This window comes from Aphelocoma coerulescens, chromosome 10 (assembly GCF_041296385.1).
Source record: "Aphelocoma coerulescens isolate FSJ_1873_10779 chromosome 10, UR_Acoe_1.0, whole genome shotgun sequence".
In the NCBI taxonomy this organism is placed as follows: Eukaryota; Metazoa; Chordata; class Aves; order Passeriformes; family Corvidae; genus Aphelocoma; species Aphelocoma coerulescens.
In genome coordinates, this window is record NC_091024.1 from 7627199 (window position 1) to 7643338 (window position 16140).

Below are 16140 nucleotides of genomic sequence, written 5' to 3' on the forward strand. Positions count from 1 at the left end.
TTAGTTAGGCTGAGGACTCAGAATACAAGAAACAATGCTGAGCTGGGGTTGTTTAGCATGGAGAAGAGAAAGCTCCAGGGATATCTTAGAACCTCTGCCAGTTCCTAAAGCAGTGTTAAGCTTGACTAATTCTTACCAAAGACAATTCTGTTCTTTATGTCACATGTCCTTAATGTATGTCACATGGCATTTTGGTAGGTTTTTCTCAGTTCCTGTACTTTTTTCAGTGTTCCTGGAGTGCCTTGAACAGAAAGTGTTGTATCTGCATCTTTCGTTCTATTAATGTTTAAGTTGAGGCATTTTTTTCCCCTCCTTCATCCTCCCATCAACTGAGGGTTTGCACACTTTCTTCACATTTCTCTGGTCTTTTAGGTTGATTGGGTTTTTTTGTGGCCTTTTTTTTTTTTTTTTTTTTTTTTAGGTTTGTGTGTATTTTTTTTTTTCTGGTTGGTTTTATTTTCCCCTGGAACCTATTGGGGCTGCTTGTTTCCAAGCAATGTTTCATTTCCATCTGGCCATGTAAAACTAGCTGGGCCCAAAACTTTCCAAAATCACCTGAATTTCCTGCCAGCAGAATGCTTTTTTTTCTGATTTCCACTTTAAGCCTTGATCTCGGCTGTTTCACTACAAGGATGTAGTGGTTTTCCACTTAAAAAGAAAAATGTGTGTTCCATTTTAGAATGTCTTTTACTCCTTGTCGTAAATAACTCCAGTAATTCTATTTCTAGGAAGATTTTCAGATATTTATTCTTTACATGCATATAAAATAAATCCTTAATTTCCTTGTTCAGATTAAAATTTAGTTTTTTAACCAAAACTTAAGATGGTCTGGGTTATATTTCACGCTGCTCTTTGATTTTTTCAGGATTTTAAGGCAATTTGGTGGTCATTTTTATTTATTTATTTATGGAACGAGACTTGTTTCATATGCTACATTTCCAGTAAGTTTGCTCCTATAAAACAGTGTGTGGCTTGAAAATATGTTGAGTCTTCTGGGTTTCTTGGGTTACTTTTTTCCTCATTCTGAAGACGAGAATGTGATCCATCTCTCGGTAGCTGCTAGAGGGCAGCAGTATCCATTTAAAGACACCATTAACAGTTTCTTGGGCTACTAAACCCTCTCCTGCTGTTCTGTCCCAGCAATTTTTTGCTCACTGAAGCTTTCTCAGGTTTTGGGTGATGTCTGGTCTGCCTGTACTCACTGCTTTTTAGCGTTAGTGGGAGAAAAGAGAAGCGAAATTGGTGTTATGCAAAGGAATTCCAGGGAGCATTGCTGTTGAGATGAATGTTCTTTCTCTCATGGGGAAAGAGGCCTAGCTGATGGAGTGATTTTTTTTTTTTTTTTTAGAGGTCAATCTCTCCTTTTTACTCTTATTTGGTTTGTTTTAGGCTGAGTAGTAGATTATCTTGGGATTTATGTATTTTTTGTCCATACATTTTATTGAGTGAGAACCTACTTGTCTCACTGCATAATATTCAAATTAGCCTCAAAGCACCTTGCTTTTCCCACCAGAGAAATATTTTTTGGGGGACAAAATTCTCAACTGACTTTAACAATTATCCATTCCCCTGTTGATACTGCTGATGTGAGTGAGACCTTGCTTTCAGAAGAGTCTGCATGCACGTGCTTAAAAGTTGTTGATTCAGTTGCCTTCACTAGGAAATGGATGCTAAAAAGCTTTTTTTTTTTTTTTTTTTTTTTAATTGGTCTGGCTTCTTCAGAAAATTATCCATTTCTGTCACAGTTAAAGGAAAATTATAAACAAAAATCCTTTTTTTAGACTGGTTCATCTCTAACATCACCAGGCTCTTTTCAAAAAAAGTTATGTTTTTCTGCCTAGATTGTAGATTGTCTCTAATAAATAGCTTTTAATAGACCCAGACGTCTTTCTGAGCTTGAATCCAGAAGGCTTCAAGCCCTGAATTCAAATGCAGTCAGTAATTTGCAGTCTGTGCTGTTCATCCCATCAGGAGATGCTTGTCCACCTGGCTTATTTCTCATTCCCTGTCAACTATTTTGGTCACCTGGATGCAATCTGGGATGTCTTAAAGGAAACCAGACCCAGACACAACGAGCAGGGAGCTGTGTCAGCATCTTGGCAGCGACCTGGGGCAGGCCTTGGGGGCTGTGGTGCCACGTCCATCCCTGACATTTCTCCACTGGCCACTCAGCTTCACCCCAGCGACCACCACCGCCGCCCAGGCGCTCCATGTGCCACCGCCGAGGTGACAGTCCAGCTGCTGGGTGGCACGGAGGTGCCATCCCGTCGTTTGTAGGACGCGGGAGCCGCGCTCCCGGGCCGACCCCTGGCCCCCGCCTGCCTAGTTGAGATGTCACCCCCGTGACAGCCCGACAGGCGAGCGCCGCAGGACCCCCCGCCCCGCCACAATTATTTTCCCTCACAATTAACACCGGTACTAACTTGACACCTTTCCCTTGTTTGGCTTTTGTAAGGCGCCGTCCCCCTCCCGCCATTAATTCGCGGCATTAATATTTGCCGCGGCGCGGGTGCCGCCGCTCACCCGTGAAGCCGCTGGAACATTATGGAGCTGTCAAGATAGCGAGGGATTACCCAGGCTGCCTTGCTGGAGAAAGTGACACCACTGAGGCCCCGCTTTGAGATGTTTATTTTGAGAGTAAGCTGACAAGCATGAAGGCCTGATCCCAGAGTGGCAATCTTATTTAATTAAAGGCCTCTTTTTATTATAGCTTCCCCCCCTTCACTGTTTTTTGTTTTTTTGTTTTTTTTTTTTTTTAATGTGCATTATATATTTTTATATAAACAAAATATATATTCCTCTTATATATACTCCTTTTATATGCTTATGTATGTTTCTATATATAAATGTGTGTAAATTTAAAGGAAGAGTTTATTAAAAATAAATATGTGAGAATGATCGCTAAAGCCTGGCTCGCATGAGCAGTGCTGGGCAGCCCTTCCCTTCCCCCCTTTTATTTTCCTTTACTGTATAACAACCTGGAAAGCTTTGCAGAGCAATAATGCAATTGGGATGCTTACTTAGCTGTAGTCTTCCTGCTTCCCATCCTCAGAGAAAGGGCTTGGAGTTTTCTGCTTGTGGGTACTGAACTTGCTGGCTGTTTGCTTTTATTCTGTATCTCCTATTTTTCTCTCTCTTTTCAGGTTTTGCCCTTTTTCATGGGTTTTCTGTCCCAAAAGCAGATGAATTATGGCCATAGACCACCTGCCTCCATCGCCTCTTCGTGCTTTCATTTCATCAGTTGCTTGCCTTGTCTTGGCCAATTGCTATTTCATGCACAGAATACGTTATGGACATTATTATTACTATTATTTTTAATTATGCAGCTTTGTCCAGCTTATCCTGTAAATAAAAGTCAGGGGATATTTTGCCTTTGTCTTTTTAAATCTTTTTGAAGTGACACCAAAGAACTCAGTGCTGTTATTTCTTAATTCTGCATCTTTTGAGGACTGCTGCCCCCCATGCTGTGGGGCTGTGATCTATCTGTGTGTTCCCACTCCTGGAAATTGTGCTTTGTATAGAGTATAATCATAGTTCTGAGAAATTTTTAGGGAAAGGTCTAGTCCTAACACACTGGGAACAGTGAGAAGCTGCCCTTCGACTTTCCTGGCTTCGGATCAGGCCCTTATTATTATTCTCTCTTAGAGGAGAAGAAAAAGAAAATTCTATTTAAGAAGTCTGCAGCTTTTTTCCTTTTTTTTTTAAACAAAAAAAAAGTGTTTTTTTCAACAATTATTATTCAGGAAAAGAATCAGCTGCAGTTAGTTATTTGAAAACCAACTGATATTTTCGTTCTGTGAATGAAACACACTTTATGTGCAGAATGGACCAGGTTCTGCAACTCTTCCCTTTTGAAATTAAAGCAGAATAAAAACTTCCTATAATTCTTATAATTCTCCCAGGAGCACAGTTCTTTACAGTGCTATGTAATTCCAAATAGATGCTTACACACAATTGTTTTTTCTTGAGTTTAAGTCGCGTAACACTGATCAGAGCTTTGAATGTTTAAATACGGATTTTTCACATCCTCACAGGTGCACCAAATCATTGGCAAGACTGGGTTTTGCTCTTAGGCTGGGTATTGCTCTTAGGCTGGGTTTTGCTCTTAGGCTGGGTTATCCTGGACCGCCATGTGTTTGTCGGCCAATATCTCAGTGGGAGCCAGGGAGGACAGGTTCAGATTATTTCTGACTCTGAAGTCTGCTGTAGAAATCAGTTTTTTCCACTGGCAGCCCTTGCTGCAGGCTGGGGGCTGCCAGGACCATCACCTTAGCTGTTACCCTTCTAATGAAACTGAGCTGTTAGGAGGGAAGTTTAATTCCAAATATAACGTGCAATACAGAAAATGCTGGATATGACAGGTGAATGGCACCGAGGCTCAGTTAATTGTAGATGCTGCTACATCTCAGTTGGATTTCCCCCCCCCCCTTATTTGCAGCTTGTGAGGATTTTTTTGCAAAGTCTATATGAATAACTGAATCAACCATCATCTAGTTAAATCCTCCCTGTACCTTGTTCCCCCTCTTATCTGGTGTCCTGCACGGTGGTTGGCGTTAGTGCAGATGCCACCAGTTTAATAACAATAACAATAATAAAAAGTTGCTTCCCTCTTCTGTTTTCCTTTGACAGATGCAAGTCTTTCTGTTGCTGCTGAGTGGCACAAGCCTCACTCTCTGTGCATGGACATCTGCTCCATAAAAACAGGGAGCATTATTGCCATGGCAAATTGTGCCACTTGGATTAAAAAACGTGTTACCTGGACAGTGCTTGTTTTTAGAGAGTCTGTTCTCTGTGTGGTCTTTATCCTGAGCTGATGAATAATGTCGGTATTTTTTCACTGAAACCTCAAATTGGGTTTTAAGTAAATTGGCAAAGTGACACCAGTGATGAAATCCTGACGGGTACTTTAGCTATTGTTACTGGTTTCCTTGGAGCTCCTATCCCAGTTACGATGCTTTGGAGTTCTGGTCCTTTGAATATATTCATAGTCACAGGATCACATTTTCTCTCTTCCACTGTGTCGTTAGTTGGCCTGTAAATGGTGCTTCAATGCTGCTTCTGTTTGCTCTTTTACCAAATTAAATTTTTAACAGACTTGTTAAACAACAATTATTCTTTAAAAATAAAACAACAGAGATCAAACTACGAAGATTTTTTTTTTTTGTTGCCTGCTTTCAGACAACTTTCTGGTTCTGTCTATAAATTTCCTGTATGAATGAGCAATTTTTATATAGGTAATTAAGTATATGCCTGTGTATAAAATAGATAATTACCATTGGTTGTTTTAAATTATTTTATGAAAATATAATTTAAGGTTGCGGAGTTGCATAGGGGCATGCTAATTTATTTTAAAATTAATTATCACAGGTACAAGTGACCCGTATGTGAAGTTTAAACTGAATGGGAAAACGCTCTACAAAAGTAAGGTAGTCTACAAGAACCTCAACCCAGTTTGGGATGAAACTGTTGTGCTGCCCATACAGACCCTCGATCAAAAACTCTGGATCAAGGTAAGTTTTGGCCTCAGATTTTTGAAAGACGGGCCAATATTTTTTTAAGCAATTATTTTCAACTTTAGAAACATATTGATTTTTATTCGCTGTAGCAGCACGGCGTAAAACACAATCCAGTTTAAGAGCTTCAGCAATTTCAAATTAAAATGCACATATGTCTTTCCCAGATTTTACTTGCATGTTTTGCTTTCTGTCTGCAAAAACCCAAGTTTGAAATAAAACTCCTTGACTGGATCTGTTTAAAGCCGTGGAGCTGAATTCTGCGCTCTCTCTCTCTCTCTCTCTCCCCGTGCTTGTGCAAACTCAGGGAAACCAAGAGCAGTTTCAGAAGCACGTTTTAGGAGTGTAATTTGGCTGGGCTGCACAGAATTATTACCTGGGATGCAGCTGTGACAAGTAGCAAAGCCTTTTCTGGTTATGAGTAACGTTACAGTTACCAGAACCGCAAGCTACCAGTTGTGAGCACTAATTGCTAAAACATCTGTAAGCAGAAGTACCTGATTTTTGTGCAGCGTTTCATTATGCTGTCGTGTGGAGTGTAAAGGAGCAGGCACAATCCATAGCAGCACACATGTCTCTGTTTACATAATATTAAGAAGATACTTTCAAAATGCTGGTTAAATATTTAGCTAAAAATACAAATTAAAGCAGGGAGATGGAAAGTGATCCCTGAATTATATCGAAGCTTTGATCTTTCAAATACAAAATTGAACTGAAAGGGCTTAAAATATCTGTTCTTTCATCGCCTGGGATAAAACTGGCTTATGATGTGAAAATTGGAAATATTTGTCTTATTTTGCCACCAGGTGTACGATCGTGATTTAACCTCTTCAGACTTCATGGGTTCGGCATCTGTAGCGCTCACTGAACTTGAACTCAATAGGTAACAGATTATTTCATTAAAGGTTATTAATGCAGCTTAATTGAGAAACAGAGGGAAGTAATGAAATGCTTTTTGTTCTGGCTTGGAATTTGTCTATTTGTGAAAACTCTTTTTTGATAGAAGAGAGGGGAGCACATTTTAAGAGAAATCACTTGAGCTAAATCTTCTGCGCACGTTTTTATCCGGCCTTACGCACTGGATTCAAATCCAACCTGGACGCAGCCCAGTTCTGGGACTAAGAGTTTCTGTGTGCAGCATTGTTTAAGGAGAGCTACACCAGGATGATTTATGGAGGAAGAGGGGGAGAAGGTTGGGAGCTGTTCTCAGCCCCACGGGGCTCGGGGTACCTTTCTCTGGGGCTGGGAGCGTTTTGCCCAGCTGCTGCCAGCGCCCCTTTTCCAGCCTCCCCCCGCATCCATCCGTGCCTGCAGCAGCTGCATCTGGCCCTGATTTAGTGCCGAGGCAAGCCCTGTGCCTTTTGTCTGCTGCTGCTGCTGCTTGGGCTCAATGTGGAGCTGGAAGCCAGGAATTCAAGTTTTAGTTGTTTCTTTTATAGTCCCTTGCTGTGTGATGACTTTTTTGGGGAAAATGAGTTCTCCCTGTGCGGGGGGAATTGTAGCTCCCGTGGCCGTTGTATCTGAATTTCTAGAAATGTTAATTTATCCATGAGATAGTGCCACCAGGTAAATACCAGCATTCCTGTTTTCAGCAGGGGAACAGACTCATGGAGAGGGATTAAAAGCAGGCAGAATAAATATCTCTGGAGTCAAATACAAGCCATTAATATTAGAAAATTCACTTGGATGAGTTTCCCTGTCACTCTTCCCTGTGAAGTGGAGGTAGTAGTAACTTAATTCAGTGTGCACCTGCATATGGAGAGTTATGAGTAGTGAGCAGTGCTATAGGAACACTGTGCTGCATTATTAAAAGAGGGGTGTATTTTGTCAGAACCAAGAAGGAAATCTCCAGATTTCCCATTTTAACATTTAAACTCAATATTGGGAATTTCAGACAAGAAGCTGAAATTTGCACAGCTCAGCCTGACCTTTAATAATCAACTCGAGTTAACTGGAGTCGATAAATGCACAACTTTTTTTTCTTTTTCTTTTTTTTCTTTTTTTTTTTTGCTTGTAGAACTACTGAACAGGTTTTAAAACTGGAAGATCCCAACAGTTTAGAAGATGACATGGGAGTGATTGTATTAAACTTGAGTCTAGCAGTAAAGCAAGGAGACTTCAAGAGAAATGTAAGTGGCTTAGGAAATCAAATTTATAGCTGGAATTTGTAGGGGGGAGAAAAGAAGAGCTGGCATAATCTGATTTACTGAGAAATGCCACCTTTATTTTCATCCTCTGAGACTCAATATTGAAATCGAGATAGAGCATAACTTTAAAAAAAAAAAGCCCCATAGTTAGCTGGGTTAAAGTTGTGTAGACATTTGTAGTTGGATGCTTTTGTCTTGGGCATGTGTCCAGCACTGCAGTGGGCAGGTTGAAGAAAAGCTATTATATTTCCTTTTTTTTGTTGTGGTTTTTAATGAAAACTATGAAAAAACCTATCCGTGTAAAACCTAAAAACTGAGCTTGGATGTTAAAACTTAAATTACCCCAGTCCTGTGGAGGAGCACCCAGGCTGAGAGGAGGACCTTGCTTGTAAAACCCCGATCTTCCCACTGACAGTTTCTTCACTGAATTAATTGAACTTGGCTCCTGATGCAGAAATGTGGTGATTAGTGATGTTAGAAACCCAGAGAAGCTGTTCAGAGACTGGGAACACCATAACTGAAGCTAATAGTTTTTTTAAATTCCAGGTCCTGCACATGGCTTTTTTGCTTCTATTTTTAAAGGTTTCTCCTAGTGTTTTATACAGAGTGTGCAGCACACAAATACTGGTGAAATAATCCTGCTCCTGGCCAGCAAGGGGTGGAGAATACCCAAGATCAGGCAGTTACTTGGACTGTTAAGAAACAGACCTGATTTTAAATATTTGTAATACATATTAAGAGAAAGTATTTCTACACGTTTTCTGCAGAGTTGAATATGAAAGTTGCTGTTTACAGCACATTGTTGAATTATAGGTATGGAATTCTAGCCTGAATGGGATTATTTATAGAAACATAAATGTTTCAAGGGGTTGGAAAGCAAAATGAGAAGCAGCTAGTGTGGGATATCTGCTGTTCGTAATTTATTTTTCACATAGATGCCTTTTTGAGAACTGTAAAATCTTAGTTAATAATAAGGTGATGATAGGCTTATTTTGACTTCACCATATGATTATTTAAAAGCTTAATGGCAATATTTAAAATAACATTGTATTTATATATCTATATATATATATATAGTTTTTATTTGGATTGTGAACTCCCCTCTAACTTGTACAAGAGAGCATTGTTGGCACGTGTCTCTGGATTGCAGCAAAGATGTAAAGTTACTTTAGCAAAAAAGTTAATTTAGTCAGAAGAACCTCAGGAATTCTAGGATTTTTAGGAAGGCCTGAGCTGAAGTGGGCCTAGCTGGTGAAACAAAGCTTATTGGTTTAAGTAGCAGCTTTTGGTACTCTTGGGTGCTTAGTTAACATTCAGAGTGCAGATGATAGAAGATCTGGTGCACACTGTAATCTTTTTAAAGACAATGTTTTAAGCCCTCATATTTCACATGCAGATTGCTCAGCCATTTCCAATGGAGTCAGAATAGTGAAATAGCTCTGTCCACATTAGCACTTAACAGCAAGATGATTTTTTTTTTTCCCCATTTTTAAATTAGCTTACTGTAGAACCAGATGGCACCAAAAGTATAAGCTATGTTTCTTACTAATGGCTCTGGGTCCCTCCACTTTTTCATTCTCAATTACTTTTTTTTTATTGCCTCTTTTTTTGGTGCAATGCAGGTATTTTGAGTTTGTTGATTGTTAAGTTCCACGAGGCAGGGAAGGTAGATGGAGATGCAGTTGTATATCTAGCCCCCTACTTTGTAATAGGCTTTTCTAACTCATTTGACAAGCTGCTGTTTGAATTATTTTACTAAACACTTTCTCCATTTTACTCCTTATCTGTTTCCTTTCCCTGGATTCTCTGTGGTGTAATAATGGGGACTCGTGAACAGAGATGGTCAAGTCGAAAGAAACGAACTTCATCCAAGGTAATCCATACGGTTTTGTTTCACTTCAAGAAAATAAAGGTCCCCACCCAAAATATGTGCCCTCCTCTGAAACAGGCTAAACAAAGGAGAACCCCGAAGTGTAGAGGCAACCTGTCATAATGTGATGGCTGTGATAACCTTTGCTTTTTTGATTTTTCTTTCCATTGTGGTGGGAAATTGCTGCTGTTTTCTAACTGTAGGTGCTATGGTAGTGTCTAGTGGCAAGAGAAACTAAGACCCCGTTCACAAAGAGCTGTAGAAAGAGAGAAAAACTTTCTGTACTACGGAAATGGGTGTAAAATCAACCAAGTGAAAGGAGCTGTGGAGGGTTTGAGTTGTTTCAGAACACCCCGAAGGTGGTTGGTGCTGGAGTTGAACGAGGGTCTCCTGGATCCCAGTCTGTCTTTGGGGCTGCCTCTCACCATGGGTGGAATCCTGTGAGGCAGTGTTTAAGTGAGTCTGGTTGCCGCCGTGGGTTTTGAAATTCCTTTTGTTCTTGGGATAGAGGCTGAGCAGGGAGTTTCATTACCTCTGTTGTAACAGGATTTCCAAGATTTGTGTGTTGCCACATGTCCATGTAACTTGCTTCCCTCTGTCTCCTGTAGGATCCCTGCAGGCTTCCATTACTTTTATATTCCTGTATCATTTTTGTGTTAGATTTTAACTTGTTCAGGAAGCAGACTGGGGCTTTTTATGTGTTCTGTAAAGCTTTAATTTGCTATTGAGTAAATAACAATGATACAGACACTGCAAGCCCCAGTACCCAGCTTGAGAGCTGTACAGACTCACTCTCTGAAAAGCAGAATTTGGCTCTTAAGATGAGTGTGTTCTCATGATATTTTCCCTCTGTAACTATCGGTTTGTGCCTAAATAAATTGAATCATTAACCTCCTCTTGTTCTATTCATTACAACTGTGGTGTGCTGTGTAGAGGAGCCAACCATCTCAGGTATTGTGCCAGCAAGGATGTTTTTGTCGATAGAAGAAGTGCATAGTACAGCCTTAGGAGCCCTGATTGCAGGGATATTGCAGTGCAGAGAGCTGCCAGGAATCCCTGAATGCCACATGATAGAAAGTGATGGAATAACTGAAGAGCTCATCACTTTAGTTTTTATCTGAAACTCTGGAAATTACTGTGCCCTCACTCACTCAGTGTTGCTTGATCCTCCTCTTTCTCACACAGCTGTCTCTGGATGCTGGTTGGCTTTGGGACCTGGGAAAGGGAGTCAGGTTTCTAAACTCAGGTTCTTTTTCTTCAGAATAGCCAAAATTCTGTGTTGGTCGCTGTCACTGGAAGTTTTAGTGTGTATTTTTTTCATTTGTTTAGGGGTTTTTTTTGGTTTGGTTTTTTCTTTTTGTTTTTACATAATATCTCATTGCATTTAGTATAATTTTTTTACACACAAGTTTTTGGACCTTTAGCTGTCAGCCTTTCAGCTCTCGAGACTCTGCCTTGTGCCTTAACACCTTTCAAAATAAAATTAAGAAATGCTGAAGCGTGGTGCTGATTTAGGAGACATAAAAGTGTTGTTTAAAAGGAAAAAAGCTTCAACCCTGTGCTCTGTTCTGTTCCAGTCACTAGAGGGTAGGAGAGCTTCAGCTCTTCCTAGGGAAGACACAGTTCATGCTCCAGTGTGATCTGTAAAGAAAACCTCTGTGACCATCCAAAGGCAGTAAAAAATATTTCCCAGCATGCGCTGGAAAAAATCTGACAAAGCAGTATTTCCTGGTTTATTGATTCTGCTACTGCACTAAAACACTAGTACTGTACATCAATAACCATCTTTAGTTAGGAAACTCTGGTCTCTGGAAGCAGTACTAGCAGTTTGTGGCAGAACATAAAGGCTGGGAAGAAAAATTGTGTGCATGGGGAATATAGGTGTCTAGGGAAGGCACAAGAGGTTATGGAAGAATAGCCAGAGAGTATGATGGGGTAGAAAACAATGTTGCTGGACGAGATAAAGATACAGGAATAAGAAGGGCAGGGGAAATGGAGAGAGCTCTGTAATGGATACACAAGCTTGTCTCTTTTTTGGCTCCTGAGCTGACTCTGGTTGGGTGTTGCAGGAGGAAAACACAGTATACTTTCCATTTGAGCAGCTGAACTGAGGCATCTAAATTTCCTCTCTCCAGGTTTAGGCAAATAAAAGTTTTCTGTTTGAAATAGTTTTCCTGGGTTTTTTTTTTTATGTGCTGAACTGCAGCTGACCCCTATTGTAATATTTAGCTTTTCCTCTTCTATAAATACAGGGAAAATGACTTATTTTAAGGATGGACAAAATGAATATAACTTTCACAGCTGTTTTTTAATCTGTATTGCCTACATGAAAGAAATCTGATTATCCTCTAATTTGACCATTTTATGTTGTCTTAATGCAGATTTGGCACATCAGTGTCCTAAATGAGTCTTTCACATTAATCACGGGATTCTTGCTGACTTCCCAAATTTACCCCAAATGTTGATGGCATTGATACCTGTTGCAGCTCCATGTCAGACTGGCAAAGGGGCTCATGTGGGCTGTTGTGGATACTGTACTCTCTTCATGTGTGTTCTCTGAGCTCCCTTGCTTTTTGAGGAAAGAGCTGCATTTCAGACAACAGCAACAACTGTGTCAGCACAAGATGTCCAGTCCAGCTCCAGTAGCCTCATGGTCATTACAGGGAGTACGCAGGAAGGATTCCAGCAACTCAGTATGGTCTTTTAAATCATTTTGGAGCAAGAGCTGTTGAAGTGCATGATTTAGGTATCTCTTGATTATTATGCAGTATATATTTTTCACTGCTGCTGGAAGGGAATCATTGCATATTTGGGTGAATTCCCAAGACATGGGCAGCACATGGTCCCTCATTTTTCATGGGAGCTGAGAACAGCATTGTCCTCCGTGGGAGCTGTTTTTCAAGAGCGTGGCTTTCTTCTTTTCCTCGTGGAGGGTGGCATTGCAAAGGGAAGAGGATGCTGTTAGGCAGTATTAATATACTCACTCATATCTGTGTATTGACAAGCTCTCCCCTCTGTTCTGCTTTCCTTTCTGGGGCACAGAGGGAGTTGGTAGCTCTCTCTGCTGGAGCCCAACATGCTGATGCTCAGTACCCTTGTTTGTCCCGGGTGGTTTGAGTCTCACCCTGAGTGCCCTGCATGCTATTTCCAGCATTTGTACAGCTGAATAACCTTTAAGTGTTGAACATCTAGGAGGCAAATAAGCAGGTCTGCTTGGGGTGGATTGACCTGCAGCAGCTCAGTCCTGAAACAAAAGTGACGGAATTGCCACCTTGATAGCCTACGCTGATTGAATAAATTGGCTGAAAGGCCGACCGGACCCAAGTGCTCTTCAAGCATCTCATCGCAGGGGAAAATCCCTCACTCTCCTTTTTTTTTTTTTTTTCTTTCCCCCTGTGAGGGCTGTTAGGTTTCATTTTTGTCTGCCTCATTGTGTTTGGCTCTCTCCCCCAGTCCCCTGTGGGCAGAGGGGCAGCGGAGCTCTCCAAGCGCTTCGCGGAGCGCGGGGACTCTCTCGCCACAGGGTCACGCGTCGTGGCACCAATCTTGTGTTGGTTCACTTGCCTTTCCTGCTGCCCTCTCGTCTTTCCCAAGGGGAAACTGCCTCTGCAAAAATGGTTTCTCTGCCTAATGAGAAGAGGTCCGAAGAGTCCTCCTATTTGTGTGTTGTTGTTTTCTCAAATGGCAAATTACGTGGCCCAGTTTTGACGTTGACCTCTTCACAGGGATTGCAGCAGGCTTTCTGTTGTCCTGTCTCATCCTTTTACATGAAAGATGGGAGAGATGGGCTCACTTCACACTTGGCCACCTCGCCGTGTCATTTAAATGTACAATTTTTCTGCATCTCTTTATTGCTTCAAAAACAAGTTTGAACTTGGGGCATGTATGTGTGTGTCAGGAAAAGAGACAGATTTGAAAGCAGCCCTGATGCACCAGAGGGGATTTGCTGGGTGCCTATAGAGGGAGATTATACACAAATGGAGTTATCAGGGAGACTGGAGCTCCTAAAGGATTTGTGAAGCTGGGTCAATGAGCTGGTTCTTTCCCCTCCAAAGCTCTGTCATTCTTGTTCAGCTCCTGTATTTGGCTCTGTAAAGCACAATACAGCCCACCTGCTCATTCTTTTTTAAACCAGGACCAGAAAGTAATAAAAAATTGAAAGTTGATGTGAAAAACTTTTATATTCATTTTGAAACCAGGAACAGGATTTTGAGAATGGTGATGTGAGCACTGATTTTTAATTTTTCTGTTCAGAGCTGTGGGATGGTTTTTGGGCAAATGTCCTTTCTAAGCAGTTGGGAGAAGAACTATCTTCTGATCCTTGTGTGGCAGGGTCCTGCTCTGTGACCAGGCCATACTTTGGCTTCAGAGATTACTCATTACTTACCTGATGTTGCACAGTGCCTAAATCTGCAGTAGACATGGGTTCTTAAACTTAAAAACATCTAGTTTGTTTTAAGGAATAAGGCTCTCTGGATATTTGTGTGCTTATTGTCTGTTTTTTTTTTTTTTCTGGCCGGCTTGTTTGAAGGATGCCTTTAGTTCCAGTTTTAATCTATTTTACAGCAGTGAATTGCTCATAAAGGTGACCTTTATGGTGTTACTGCTTATTTGCACACAGAGCCCAGCCAAAATCAGAGCTCTGTCTAGAGACAACCCTCAAATTCTGGTCTCAAGGCTACCTTGATTTCAGAAATGATGAGGGGAAGAAATAAGCAGCCTTGTCCAATGCCTTGTGCTTGGGACATGTGCCAGCTTCTATCATAAATCATGTGTTTCTTAATTTCCAGCCCTGTAATTCCTGATCCCAGCTTCAGCCAACTCTTTTGTACCTCGGCAAGGCACCTTTACTTGGGTCTGGGATGTAGCCAGAGTGTGAGCAGAGAGCTTACAGGAAAATATAGCAGGAGAGGCCTGAAGGACCTGGCATCCAGTGTGGGAGCCCAGCTGGAAAGGGCTCAGGTTCAGCAGGGGAGGAGCTGCAGTACTGCAGTACCCAAGTGTGGAGGCATCAGTAGCCATGGAGGTAATAGCAAAGGGAAGAGCTGAATGGATAAAACACTTCAAAATTGTCACTGATGAAGCAGTTATGTCCTTATTTTCTGGCCAGTATGGACCAGGGCTTTGGCTTTCCTGGTCTCATTGTGAAGGCAGGTTAGGGTAGTGGTGGCTGGAGCCAGGGAGAGTGTTTGGGGTGGTTTTTCTCGTGCTTGTTTTGCCCAAGTAACTTTGTTGGACTAATGGCTGTGCTGCTCTGTGCTCTGCTCTGCAGTAGTTTTGCCAACTCACAGGGAGGCTGTGAAGTTTAATCAATTAGCTCTGTGTAAATCAGTCTGAAATGAGTAGGTGTGGGGTATCAGAGAGGAGGTAAGACTTGTAAAATAAATAATGCGGTATCATTTTCTTGTCACCTGGGAGGCATTTTCCATAGTGCAGACTTCCCTAGGCAGCACTAAAGTTGACTCATTGAAGGCCCGGGTCTGTGGGTCTACCACACATCTGATTTTCCCCAGACGTGCTTCCTTCCCGAAACTGTGAGTGGAATCTGAGACACTGCCTGTTTCCCCGGGATTTCCATCAGGGTGGTCAGAGGAACAGCCTGCCAAATACCTGGGGAGGCTGGAGAGGTGGCCACAGAGCAAGTACAGAGGGGCTCTTTGGTGCTACGAAGCACAGGAAATGTGCCAGACCTGCTGAGCAGACTCCGTGGGGGTGACCTGGGCATGTCCAGGAAACCCAGAACATTCCTCATGTGATGTGTCTTGCAGGGGTGTAAGGCGAGCAGTGCTCTGCTTGGAGAGAGGCTTGTGCCAGTGGCAGGGCTGGACTGGGAGAGGTGGGAAGCTGGGGCAGCCACGGAGGCTGCGTGGAGCTGCTGCAGGTCAGCGCTGTGCCCTGAACCAGTTGCAAACATCTTGGCTCCACTCTGCAGTGGGATGCTCTCAAGTGATGCTGGATCTCATGCAGGTCCTGTTAGCTGGGGACCAGCACACCCCTCTTGTGAGAGGAGCACGGCGCTTCTGCAGCAGCACAGCCAGAGAAGGGGGTGCACAAGGCTCCTTGCTTGGGGCCACCTGTTTTGGGAGGTCAAGGTTGGTGCATTGCAATGTGTTCCAGTAATACTGAGTGCAGGTGCTGATTTTTTTCCTGGGACTGTGTGGGATCCAGGCTGCTTTGGGTACCTCCCAACAGTCCTTTGAACTGTCAAGTCAGCAGCTACAAGGGTGGGGTTATGTGTGCTGTAGAGCTGGGGTAGGAAGGTCCCCAATGCTTAGTGACTCCCTAAAATACTGGCCAGGATGAAAAAAAGAAAAGAATCCAAGTTTGATTTGAAAACTGAGTGATAACAACTGTCTTTTGTGTTCAGCCTGGAAGCTTTGAAGAGAGCTGGATGCTTTGTTTTTAAAAGAAATTGTAACGTGGATAATAAACTTCATCTGTTTTTTGTGGGGGGTTTTTTGGGTTTTTTTTGTGAACTAACATCAAATACCTCTTCCTCCTCCAAGGAAGGAGCAGGAGGGGGAGGGAAAATCCTTACTCCTAAAGCAGCGAGTACATCACATCAAACATGACTGTGTTAAATACTAAAATGTTCAAAGTACAAGCGAGA

The 16140-nt window shown here is 42.0% G+C and overlaps 1 protein-coding gene across 7 annotated transcripts in view; it reads left to right on the plus strand.

Moving 5' to 3' along the window:
- MCTP2 (multiple C2 and transmembrane domain containing 2) overlaps positions 1-16140 on the plus strand; it is a 149166-nt gene that overhangs the window by 59343 nt on the left and 73683 nt on the right. For all 7 annotated transcript variants that reach the window (XM_069026017.1, XM_069026018.1, XM_069026019.1 and 4 more), the window contains 4 exons: positions 5368-5510; positions 6320-6396; positions 7531-7642; positions 9498-9533. In XM_069026017.1, coding sequence (XP_068882118.1) covers positions 5368-5510; positions 6320-6396; positions 7531-7642; positions 9498-9533 — 368 coding nt within the window. The remainder of the gene's footprint in view (positions 1-5367; positions 5511-6319; positions 6397-7530; positions 7643-9497; positions 9534-16140) is intronic.